Raw genomic sequence first — 12,089 nt, forward strand, 5'->3', positions numbered from 1 at the left:
CACAATGTTGTGCCAACATTTTATCCTGCTCTAAGATCTAACCCTTCCCTCCCACATAGCCCCCCATTTCTCTTTCATTCATGTGTATATCTAAGAGTCACTTAAATGACCCTAACGTATCTGCCTATTTGTGACATTTTTATTTTTTAGTAGTTCCCCCGTGATTTTGAATGTTTATGATTCATAAACATGTGCAAGCCTTCAGATTCAGTGACGGCTTCGACAACCCATGAACTTGGGGTGTCAACCTGATTCTGTGAGGACAGCCTTCCTTTTTGCACTGGGAGAGACTTGTGCTGCCCCGGGCCATGACAAAGAACCGAGAGCTGTCTTTCCAGCAGAAGTCTGCCCCCAGGAAGGAGTCCTGCCCAAACATTTCCAGTAAATTGGCTTATTATTGTCACTGAGGTACAGTGAAAAACTTGTCTTCCATACCATTCATGCAGATCAATTCATTACAACAGTGCATTGAGGTAGTACAAGGTTAAACAATGACATAGTGAAGAATAAAGTGTTATAGTTACAGAGTGAGTGTGGTGCAGGTAGACCTAAGGTGCAAGGTCATAATGAGGTAGATTGTGAGGTCAAGGGTCCATCTTATTGTACTAGGGAACTGCAGTCAATGACTTATCATCGGTAGCCAAAGCTTTGGCCCTGGATCTGAGTCTGCAGATGTTACCTGACCGGAATTTCTGGGCAGTACAATGGCGCTGCTGCTGCCTCATAGCTCCAGCGACACGGGTTCAACCTTTGTGCAGTTTGCACGTTCTCCCAGTAACCACGTGGGTTTCTTCTGGGTGCTCCGGTTTCCTCCCACATCCCAATGACGTGCGGGTTGGTAGATCAATTGGCCACTGTAAATTGCCCCCCGCGTGTAGGCGAGTGGTAGAATCTGAGGGGATATTGACAGGAATGGGAAACAGACAAACTTAGTGGAGAAATGGGAGAGCTCCGTGAGCTGGCAGAGATAGAATCAGTTGAATGGCCTGCTTTGTTGTAAGGAAATATGAAATTCGGATATACTGTACATCTCTGTAGGGATATAAAATAGGATGGTAAAAGATCTTTAGGGCATCTTTGGAGCAGAACACATCAGCAGGTATGTGTTACTACAAAGCAGTGAAGAGGGGTGAAAAGTTGTTTCATGGCAACTCTCAACTTTTTGACCAACTCTTTGGTCAAGTTAAAACTAACTTATTTCTCTTATGCCCAGTTCTGGTGAAGGATCTTGGAGCAAATTGTTAACCCTGTTCTCTTTCTACAGACGCAGCCTGATCTCCTGAGTTATCTTTGAACTAGAGGATTGTTTAGCTTTATCTCTTAGAGAGAACTAATTGTGGAGTTGGTCCAGAATGAAAAGTAAATGCTTATTTCAAGAGCCATTTCAAAGCAACAAAGCACTCCAATTAAGTGGATTTTTCATCTTACATTGACATTTAGTCATCAAGTATCAGAACAATACAATACAATACAATACAATAGATAAATACCTACTCAACCTCTGTTGTGTCTGAGAGGTTTTCTTTGGCTTTATCCCGATTTTGCATGCAATGTGCCGTTCCCCTGCAGAAGGAAGTCGTCTATTAATTGTTCACATTGATAATAATCAAGGGAGAGTGAGTGACAAATGTAATCTGTAATCATTTCTACAAAGCTTCAGTAGAAAATGCACTATCTGGGCCAGGATTAACGTCAAAGAATGGTTAGGGAAGTCCTGATGAAGGGTCTTGTGTTATGGACTCAGTGAAAGTCCCTTTAAGATAGAGAGTGTGTGTGTATGTGTGTGTGGGGCGTGATTACGTCAATAGAAGATAAAGGACGTAATGACGTTGTTGAAGAAGTCAGAAGAAGAAGAAGGAGAGAGAGAGAAGGGAGAGAGACACCAGCCTGCTTGTTTTCTCTATCGATGGATGAGAAACAATAACTGTGTTTGCCACTGAAATCCATGTATGGAAGTTGGAAGTAATCCAGTGGAGTTCACTTTGTTGCTGACCTGTAGAAGGAAACAGGTATTTGTGTGTGTGGACGACCACGGTTCGGATGCTTTTCGGGGTGAGGAAGTCACTACCGAGTAAACACTGAAGTGTCGTTTGGGTTCCATCATGGAACATTTGGATTTCGTATGTACTCTCTCTATGTTTTTCTACATCTACATCTTATCTTCAGACAACGGTGGTTGTTGAAGAAGCCCTTGCTCATGTTTCACCTTATGGCTTGCGGAACTGAACTTTAAGAACCATTCAGGAACTGGGAGTTTTGGACTTTGTCACACACACACACGACGAGTTTAGTTTGGGGTTAACGTTCGAGGTTTAACATTCTTGAATTCTAACATACTAACATTTTTTTTTTACTTTTATTTTACGTATTACCATAAGTAGTGATTAATAAAATAGTTTTTAACACTAAATCATGCTCAGTGTGTTTCTTTTGTTGCTGGTTCGTGACAAAATTGGGGGCTCGTCCGGGATCGTTCCCAAGGTTAACGAGTGTCGTCTGGGATCGTTCCCCAGATTGACAAGATTTGTTCGGGATTCAATCCAAATTCTTTTTAATTGGCTTGTGTGTGTGGAAACCAGCAGCAATGGATATTAAGGCATTTTTGGAGTCACCAACCCAAAAGGGATTGGAGGTGGCGAAAAAGGATGATTTGATAAAGATTGCTACCAGGCTAAACCTTACAGAAGTAAAGCAGTCTATGAGAAAGGCAGATATTCAGAGATTGATAGCTGGCCATTATGTGGAAAAGAAGGTGTTTGAGAAGGAAGTGTTAAAACAGTTTCCTGGCAGTGAAATAGCAATTTCTGAGGCACAGGTGCAGCTGGCAAAGATAGAAGCTGAACGAGAACAAACCCAGTTAAAGATAGAGGCTGAACGAGAGCAAAAGAGATTAGAGGCCGAACGAGAACAAAAGAAATTAGATGCCGAACAAAAGAGATTAGAGGCTGAACGAGAGCAAACCCAGTTAAAGATAGAGGCCGAACAAAAGCTAACTCAGATGAAGATAGAGGCTGATCTAGCAATGAAGCAGATGGAGCTGGATAACGAGGAGAAAAAGAGGCAGCATGAGTTACAAATGAAGCGTAGGAGTTCGGAATCTGATTCTGATGATGATTTTTCAGCCAGCAGGGAGGTTCGATTAGTCCCTCCGTTTGAAGAAGATCAGGTTGATCAGTATTTCCAACATTTTGAAAAGGTTGCTGTGAGTTCAAACTGGCCAAGGAAAGGATGGGCTCTTATGGTACAGAGTGTGATTAAAGGTAAAGCTCAAAAAGCTTATTCTGCTTTGTCTGTTGAGGATGCAGCTGATTATACCAAGGTAAAACAAGCTATATTGAAGGCCTATGAATTGGTCCCTGAGGCTTATAGACAAAAATTCAGAGACTTGAGGAAATCTGCAGATCAGACTTATATGGAATTTGCCAATGGAAAGAGAATATGTTTTGAACGATGGTGCCTGGCTAAAAATGTAGATGGGGATTATGATAAATTGACAGAATTGATACTGGTGGAAGACTTTAAAAGATGTGTTCCAGCTGAATTAACAACATATTTAAATGAAAAGGCAGTGGAAACTTTACAAGAAACTGCTAGGTTGGCAGATGATTATGCTTTAACCCATAAATCCAAATGGGGACAACCTAAAACCTTTCAAAAGAGTTACAAAGACAATCCAGGTAAACCAGAGATTAAATTGGGAGGTAATCAAAAAGGAAAAGATGAAAAGAAGCCAGGGCTGGAGAAATCTGTTGAGCGTACTTGTTATTACTGTAGGAAACCTGGCCACGTGATATCTAATTGTGCCCTTTTGAAGAAAAAGAAGGAAGCTGGGCCCAATGCTTGCTTTCAGGCAATTAAAAATCAAAAAGGTTTAGGAGATGCTATTAAAGATCAGTCCTTGCAAGAGGTAAAAGCGGAAAAGTTGGAGGAGGTGAGAAAAGAATTCCGTTCGTATGTATCAGAGGGTTTTGTTTCACTGAATGATGAGTCACCCCAGGTGCCAGTGAAAATTCTTAGAGATACTGGGGCTAGTCAATCTCTCTTGCTGGACAGTGTTTTAAATTTTGGTGAAGAAAGTGACACTGGTGAGGTAAATCTAATACGAGGCGTTACAGGTGAGACCATGTCTGTCCCTTTTCACAGGGTGATTTTAAAGTCAAAGTTCGTAGAAGGACCAGTCGAGATAGGGATAAGACCTAGTTTGCCAGTGGAAGGAGTTTCTTTGTTATTGGGAAATGACCTTGCAAATGGAGAAAGTGATCCTGTGGTACGGTTAACAACCAAACCAAGGATTGATGAGTCTGAGGATGATTCAGATGTTTACCCATCATGTGCGGTGACTCGAGCTAGAGCTAGAGAATTAGCCAAGACAGACAGTCCGGTGCAGTCTGATGTAGTTCCTTGTGACAGTCCTAAACAGGAAGAAAATTTTGATGCCTTATCTGAGACTTTTCTGTCTTCACTGGAGGATCAACATCCTTATAGTGAGCCTGAATTTAAAGATTTGTCTTTGTCAAGGAAGGATTTTATGGTGGAACAGACAAAGGACCCTGAGTTGACAGAATTGACAGAAAAAGCTCTCTCATGTGAGGAGATTGAAAAAGTACCAATTGGATACTATGTCAAAAATGGAGTGTTAATGAGGAAATGGAGACCTCCTCATGTTCCTGTTACTGAGGAATGGGAAGTTATTCATCAGGTTGTTGTTCCAAAAGTTTATAGGGATGAGATTTTAAACCTGGCCCATAGTATGCCTTTGGGTGGTCATTTTGGTGTGAATAAAACTGTAGGGAAGATCTTGAAACAATTCTATTGGCCTGGTTTGAGAAAAGATGTGGTGATGTTTTGTCGAACCTGCCACACATGTCAGATGGTAGGTAAACCAAAGCAAAAACCCCCTGTGGCTCCTTTGAAACCAATTCCTGCTTTTGGTGAACCCTTTTCGAAGGTGATTGTGGACTGTGTTGGCCCATTACCAAAGTCTAAGACTGGAAATCAGTATTTGTTAACCATCATGTGTGCCACTTCTAGATTTCCAGAGGCAATACCCCTTAGAAATATTAAGGCCAAGACGGTGTCAAAGGCTCTTGTAAAATTTTTTACCTTGTTTGGTTTGCCAAAAGAAATCCAATCTGATCAAGGTAGTAATTTTATGTCAAAAATTTTTCAACAAATAGTCTATGAGCTGGGAGCAAAGCAGATTGTATCATCTGCATATCACCCAGAATCTCAAGCAGCTCTGGAGAGATTTCATTCTACTCTCAAAAATATGCTGAAGACTTATTGCTTTGAAAACACCAAGGATTGGGACGAAGGTATCCATTTACTTTTGTTTGCCGTTAGAGAATCGATCCAGGAGTCAATCGGATTTAGTCCGTTTGAGCTTGTGTTTGGACATCGGGTGAGAGGACCTTTGGAGTTGTTAAGAGAGCAATGGGTTAATGAGGAAGTTCACTTGAGTCTGTTGGACTATGTCCAAAAATTTAAAACTCGGTTGGAGAGAGTCTGCCAGCTAGCGAGAGAGAATCTGAAAACAAGCCAGATAAGAATGAAGACATATTTTGATAGACGTGCTCGGCCTAGGACATTCGCAGTGGGGCAAAAGGTGTTGGTATTTTTCCCTAGCCAAAATAATCCCTTGCAAGCTCGTTTTTCTGGACCCTATGTTATTGAATCTCGAGTGACTGATCTAACATATATAATCAAAACACCAGATAGACGCAAGAAAACACAACTCTGTCATGTAAACATGCTAAAACCTTATTATGAGAGGGATTCAGTTGTGGCCTTGGTGGATGGTGAAAAGGTTGTTTCTAGAATGCCTGATGTTGATGTTGAGGAAGGCCAATTTAGACCAAATATTGTTCCATCGAAACTGAAAAACCAAAATATCATGGAGAACCTTGAAACGAAGTTGGACCATTTACAAGTTTCACAAAAACAACAGATGAGAGAATTAATTTTAAAATTTAAAAATCTGTTCCCAGATGTTCCAAACAGAACATCGATAATTACCCATGATGTTGATGTTGGGGATGCAAAACCAATCAAACAACACCCATATCGAATGAATGTGGAAAAAAGTAAACTTGTTGATCAGGAAATAAAATACATGTTGGAAAATGATATTATTAGACATTCTACTTCAAATTGGAGTTCGCCCTGTGTTATTGTACCTAAACCTGATGGAACTGTTAGATTTTGCACAGATTACAGGAAAGTGAATGCTGTAACAAAGTCAGATGCTTACCCTATTCCTAGAGTGGATGATTGCATAGACAGAGTGGGAAAGGCAAAATTTCTTACAAAGATTGACCTATTAAAAGGGTACTGGTGTGTTCCATTAACAGATAGAGGAAGGGAGATTTCAGCCTTTGTAACCCCTTCTGGATTGTATGAATACAATGTTTTGCCATTTGGAATGAAAAATGCTCCAGCAACATTTCAAAGAATGATTAATTCAGTGATTCATGGGTTAAAACATACAGATGCCTACATTGACGACTTAGTGACTGGGAATGATACTTGGGAAGATCACATCTCTGCGTTAGAAAGGTTGTTTGAAAGACTTTCCAAGGCTAACCTTACAGTTAACTTGGCTAAAAGTGAATTTGGCCATGCCACTGTGACGTATCTTGGTTATGTTGTAGGTCAAGGCAAGCAAGCTCCTGTTCAGGCAAAAGTTCAAGCAATATCTGAGTTCCCTATTCCCACAGGTACGAGGACTGTTAGAAGATTTTTGGGAATGGTTGGATATTATCGAAAATTTTGTAAAAATTTTGCTGATATTGCTCTTCCCCTAACTAATCTTCAGAAGAAGGGAGTAAAGTTTGTTTGGACAGATTCTTGTCAAGAAGCATTTGAGAAGCTGAAAGCCATTTTATGCTACCATCCTGTGCTCAGAACACCTGACTTTGAAAAGCCATTTTCATTAGCAGTAGATGCCAGTGATGAAGCTGCAGGAGCTGTGTTGTTGCAGAAGGGTGACCTTGATGATATTGACCATCCTGTAGCTTACTTTTCAAAGAAATTTAATGAGCATCAAAAGAATTATTCCACCATAGAGAAAGAATTACTGTCGCTTGTTTTAGCCTTGCAACATTTCAGTGTATATGTTTGCACCGCTCAGAAACCATTGACTGTGTATACAGATCATAACCCATTGGTGTTTCTGAGCCGAGTCAAAAACAAGAACAGAAGGCTGTTAAACTGGAGTTTAATTTTGCAAGAATTTGATCTCATGATAACTCACATTAAAGGCAAAGATAATGTGATTGCTGATTGTCTTTCCCGATGTTAAATGGGAAACATGTATCTGTACTAATCTGATATTCTGTAGTTGTGTAGCATGATAATTATTAACATTACTAACGGTATGCGCGGTTGAATTTTTCTTGGGAAAAATTTTTTTTAGGTGGGAGGTGTTATGGACTCAGTGAAAGTCCCTTTAAGATAGAGAGTGTGTGTGTATGTGTGTGTGGGGCGTGATTACGTCAATAGAAGATAAAGGACGTAATGACGTTGTTGAAGAAGTCAGAAGAAGAAGAAGGAGAGAGAGAGAAGGGAGAGAGACACCAGCCTGCTTGTTTTCTCTATCGATGGATGAGAAACAATAACTGTGTTTGCCACTGAAATCCATGTATGGAAGTTGGAAGTAATCCAGTGGAGTTCACTTTGTTGCTGACCTGTAGAAGGAAACAGGTATTTGTGTGTGTGGACGACCACGGTTCGGATGCTTTTCGGGGTGAGGAAGTCACTACCGAGTAAACACTGAAGTGTCGTTTGGGTTCCATCATGGAACATTTGGATTTCGTATGTACTCTCTCTATGTTTTTCTACATCTACATCTTATCTTCAGACAACGGTGGTTGTTGAAGAAGCCCTTGCTCATGTTTCACCTTATGGCTTGCGGAACTGAACTTTAAGAACCATTCAGGAACTGGGAGTTTTGGACTTTGTCACACACACACACGACGAGTTTAGTTTGGGGTTAACGTTCGAGGTTTAACATTCTTGAATTCTAACATACTAACATTTTTTTTTTACTTTTATTTTACGTATTACCATAAGTAGTGATTAATAAAATAGTTTTTAACACTAAATCATGCTCAGTGTGTTTCTTTTGTTGCTGGTTCGTGACACTTGGCCCGAAACGTCGACTGTTTAGTTCCCTCCATGGATGCTGCCTGACCTGCTGAGTTCCTCCAGCACTTGTTGTGTATTGCTCCAGATACATCCAGCATCTGCAGAATTTCCTGTGTCTCTATACATCCATGCCCTTTACTACAAAGGAAATTTAGAAGGAAACAGGGTGTTGAGCTCTATTTCATCAGAAGGCTAAGGAAATTCATTAAGTCCCTGATTACTCTTATAGATGATTTTATATTATCTATACAATTATTTTTATAGATGCACCATAGAAAACATGCTATCTGGATACATCACAGCTTGATCTGGCAACTGCTCTGCCCAAGACCGCAAGAAACTGCAGAGAGTTGTGAATGTAAGTTAGTCCATCACACAAACCAGCCTCCCCTTCATTGACTCCATCTACACTTCCCACTGCCTCAGGAAATTAGCCAACATGATCAAGGACCCCTCCCACCCTGGTCGTTCACTCTTCTCCCCACTCAAATCAGGCAGAAGATACAAAAGCCTGAGAACACAAAGCACCAGACTCAAGGATGGCTTCTATCCCACTGTTATCAGACTCTTGAACGGACCTCTTGATCTCCAAATCTAATTCATCAAGGCTCTTGCACTTTATCTACCTAACTGCACTGCACTTGCTCTGTAACTGCAATACTATATTCTGAATCTGTTTTCTTTTTACTACCTCAATGTAATTATGTATGGAATAATCTGTCTGGGGGGCATGCAAACCAAGAGCTTTTCACTGTATCTCGGTCCGTGTGACTATAATAAATAAATTCCAATAAACCAATACCAAGTGGGGGTAAAGTTGTAAGTAGGGAAGTCTTGCTACAACTGTATAGGATCTTGGTGAGAGTACACTGGGAGTGCTGCATCCAAGTTTGGTGTCTTTATTCCGGTGACTGATACCTAGAATAAGGTGTTGTCTTATGAGGAACAATTGAAAAGGTTGGCCCAGTACTAATTGGAGTTTAGAAGGATGAGGGGTGGTTTTATTGAAATGTGTAAGATTATGATGGAGACACGAGAGATTCTGCGGAGCCTGGAATCTGGAGCAACACGCACAAAATGCTGGAGGAACTCAGCAGGTCAGGCAGCGTCTATGGAGAGAAATAAACAGTCAACATTTTGGGTCGAGCCCCTTCATCAGGACTGGAAAGGAAGAGGGCAGAAGCCGGAATAAGAAGGTTGATAAGAAGGAATAAGAGTTGACAGAGTAGGTGCTGAGAGGGAGAATCTAGAATTGGGGGGCACAATTTCAGGATAATGGGTCACCCATTTAAGATAAGATAAGATTTCTTTATTAGTCACATGTACATCGAAACACACAGTGAAATGCACCTTTTGCGTAGAGTGTTCTGAGGGCAGCCCGCAAGGGTCGCCACGCTTCCGGCGCCAACAGAGCTTGCCCAAATCCGTAATCCGTATGTTTTTGGAATGTGGGAGGAAACCAGAGCACCCAGGGAAAACCCATGCAGATACAGGGAGAATGTACGAACTCCTTACAGACAGCGGCGGGAATTGAACCCAGCTCGCTGGTGCTGCTATAGCGTTATGCTAACCGCTACACTACCATGAGGAGGGGTTTCTTCTCTCAGAGGGTCATGAATTTTTGGACCTTTGTACCCGAGAGAATTATAGAGGGAAAGTAACTGAACACATTCAATGCCCAGGCAGAGAGGATGAAGTCAAGGTTAGATCAACCATGGTCTTATTGAAGGATAGAGCTAGCTTGAGGACATATGGCCTGTTCCTATTTCTTACATCCGTCCTCCATCTCCTGCCCTTGCCAAGGATGGAGCATGCAGAGAAGCACAAATAGGACTACTTGGATGGGGCATCTTGGCCGGCACGGACCAGTTCCGTGCCGTATGACTCTATGTGCGTTGGGGACCGGCTTGGAAGTGTGGGATGGGGATGTAGGGTCAAGGCTGAAATGGTGGTGGAAACACATTCAATAGCAATTTCCAGGAGTGAATTGGATGCTGGGATTTTGAATAAGAGATCCTTGAACAAGAGTTCCCATTAATCCCACTCCCCTGCTCCTTCCCAAAGCTTCTAGGATTTTTATTTCTCAAGGAGGAAGCAGGAATGGATTATGGAATCATAGAGAGAGACACAGCATAGAAACAGGCCCTTTTCAATCCTGTCCACAGATTCAATAAGCATTTGCCTGAACTTTTCCATCAACTTAGAGTCGTAGAGAGATAGAGTCATAGAGATAGGCCTTTTGGCCCACCATGTCTATGCCAACCATCATGTTGTCAATGCTAATCCACTTGCCTATGTTAATTCCATGTCCCTCCATATCCTGCTCATTCAAGTACCTGTCAAGATGCCTCTGTAAATGTCATGAGGCACAGCACAGAGGCAAGCACTTCAGCCCACTGAGACCACGCCGACCATCAACCAACCATTTTACAGTAATCCTGCATCAATCTCATTTTATTCTGCCTACATTCTCATCAACTCCCCACAGATTCCACCACTGACCTACACACTAGAGGTGATATACAGTGGCCAATTAACCCAGCAAATTGCAAGTCTTTGGGATGTGGGAGGAAACCTACATGGTCACAGGGAGAACATGCAAACTCCACATTGACAGCACCTGAGGTCAGGATTGAACCCAGATCTCTGGCCCCGTGAAGCAGTGGCTCTACTAGCTGTGCCACTGGACTGCCCCATAGGAATGCCCTTCCTAGTCCCATAACCCTTGGTAGTATCCAAAAGTTTATCAAAGACTACGTATATATATATATATATATATATATATATATATATATATATATATATATATATGTATGTATGTATAGGACTTTGGGGAGTGAGCAGGGCAATGGGATGAATTAGATAGTTCATTTAAAGGGTTAACACAGGCATGATGAACTGAATGCCGTTCAATAGCTTATAAAGTGTCTCTTCCAATGGCGGAAGTTAGTTAACTCTTGGCTCTTTCGTGCTATAGGAGAATAACACTGAAGTACTGAGATTTTGTTTTCAACCAAGTTCTCGGGAAGTATCACAAAAGGCTGTGCTGCAGGTTGTGGTTCCCATCAAGTTAGCTCTGCTAGCCTCTGAATGCAAAGTGTGAAATGTTAATTTGGATGACTTCTCAACCCTTTCATTCAGCCACTTCCTGCCCACCCACTAGCCCATCACACCTCTCCTCTTCTACCCCAAAGAGCTCAATAGAGACCTAACCACCATCTATCTAGTAAAAATCAGGAAAATTCTTGATGAGAATTGATGAGTAAATGAATAACATGCTACTGCAAATTGTTCATACCTGCTTAGAGTCATTGATCACAGGAGGAGGAGATTCAGCCCATCGAGTCCATGACAGCGAAGAAAGAGGTGATTAGCTAATCCATTTGGTCTATGACCTCAAAAATTACAACATATCCACTTTTTAAGTGTGATGAGAGGTTTTGCTTCCAGCACCCTTTTGGGCAGTGAGTTCGAGATCCCATCACTCGGTGGGTGAAAGAATTTTATTCATTTTTAGCAATGTCCTCTCATTGTTGTCTTATCTCCAAAGGAAAATAGGACCTTCCTCCTTAGGGTTCTCATAATTTTATTCACCTGGAATAAATATGCTCTCAATTTCTTCTGCTCCAAAAGCCCAGCCAACATTTCCTCACAATTAAACTTTTCCATCACTGTAACCGTCTCTCTCTCGCCTGTACCCTCTCACTCGTGATGTACAGCGACCAGAAGTGTACACTGTAGGCTAGATGTGATCTTATACATATTTTATATGGCTCCAGCATGACTTTCCTACTCCTGAATTCTGTGTCTTATGCCCCCCAGTATCCCTTATGCCTTCTCACCACTTACTTATTCTCCTACTACCTACAGGGATTGTGGAAATGGATTCCAAAGTCATTCATTGAAGAGGGTACAGAAGAGGTTTACAAGGATGCTGCCTGAAT

The 12,089-nt window shown here is 41.5% G+C and overlaps 1 protein-coding gene across 2 annotated transcripts in view; it reads left to right on the forward strand.

The window, feature by feature from the left end:
• LOC127574209 (melanocortin receptor 5-like) overlaps positions 1 to 12,089 on the forward strand; it is a 286,745-nt gene that overhangs the window by 30,478 nt on the left and 244,178 nt on the right. The window contains exon 2 of one of the 2 annotated variants that reach the window (XM_052023008.1): positions 1,265 to 5,806. The exons of the other annotated variant lie outside the window; for it this stretch is intronic. Within the exon in view, the coding sequence (XP_051878968.1) occupies positions 2,585 to 5,806 (3,222 nt within the window). The 5' untranslated portion in view covers positions 1,265 to 2,584. The remainder of the gene's footprint in view (positions 1 to 1,264; positions 5,807 to 12,089) is intronic. 2 annotated transcript variants of the gene reach the window in all.

The sequence above is a fragment of the Pristis pectinata genome, chromosome 9 (genome assembly GCF_009764475.1).
Source record: "Pristis pectinata isolate sPriPec2 chromosome 9, sPriPec2.1.pri, whole genome shotgun sequence".
NCBI lineage: Eukaryota > Metazoa > Chordata > Chondrichthyes > Rhinopristiformes > Pristidae > Pristis > Pristis pectinata.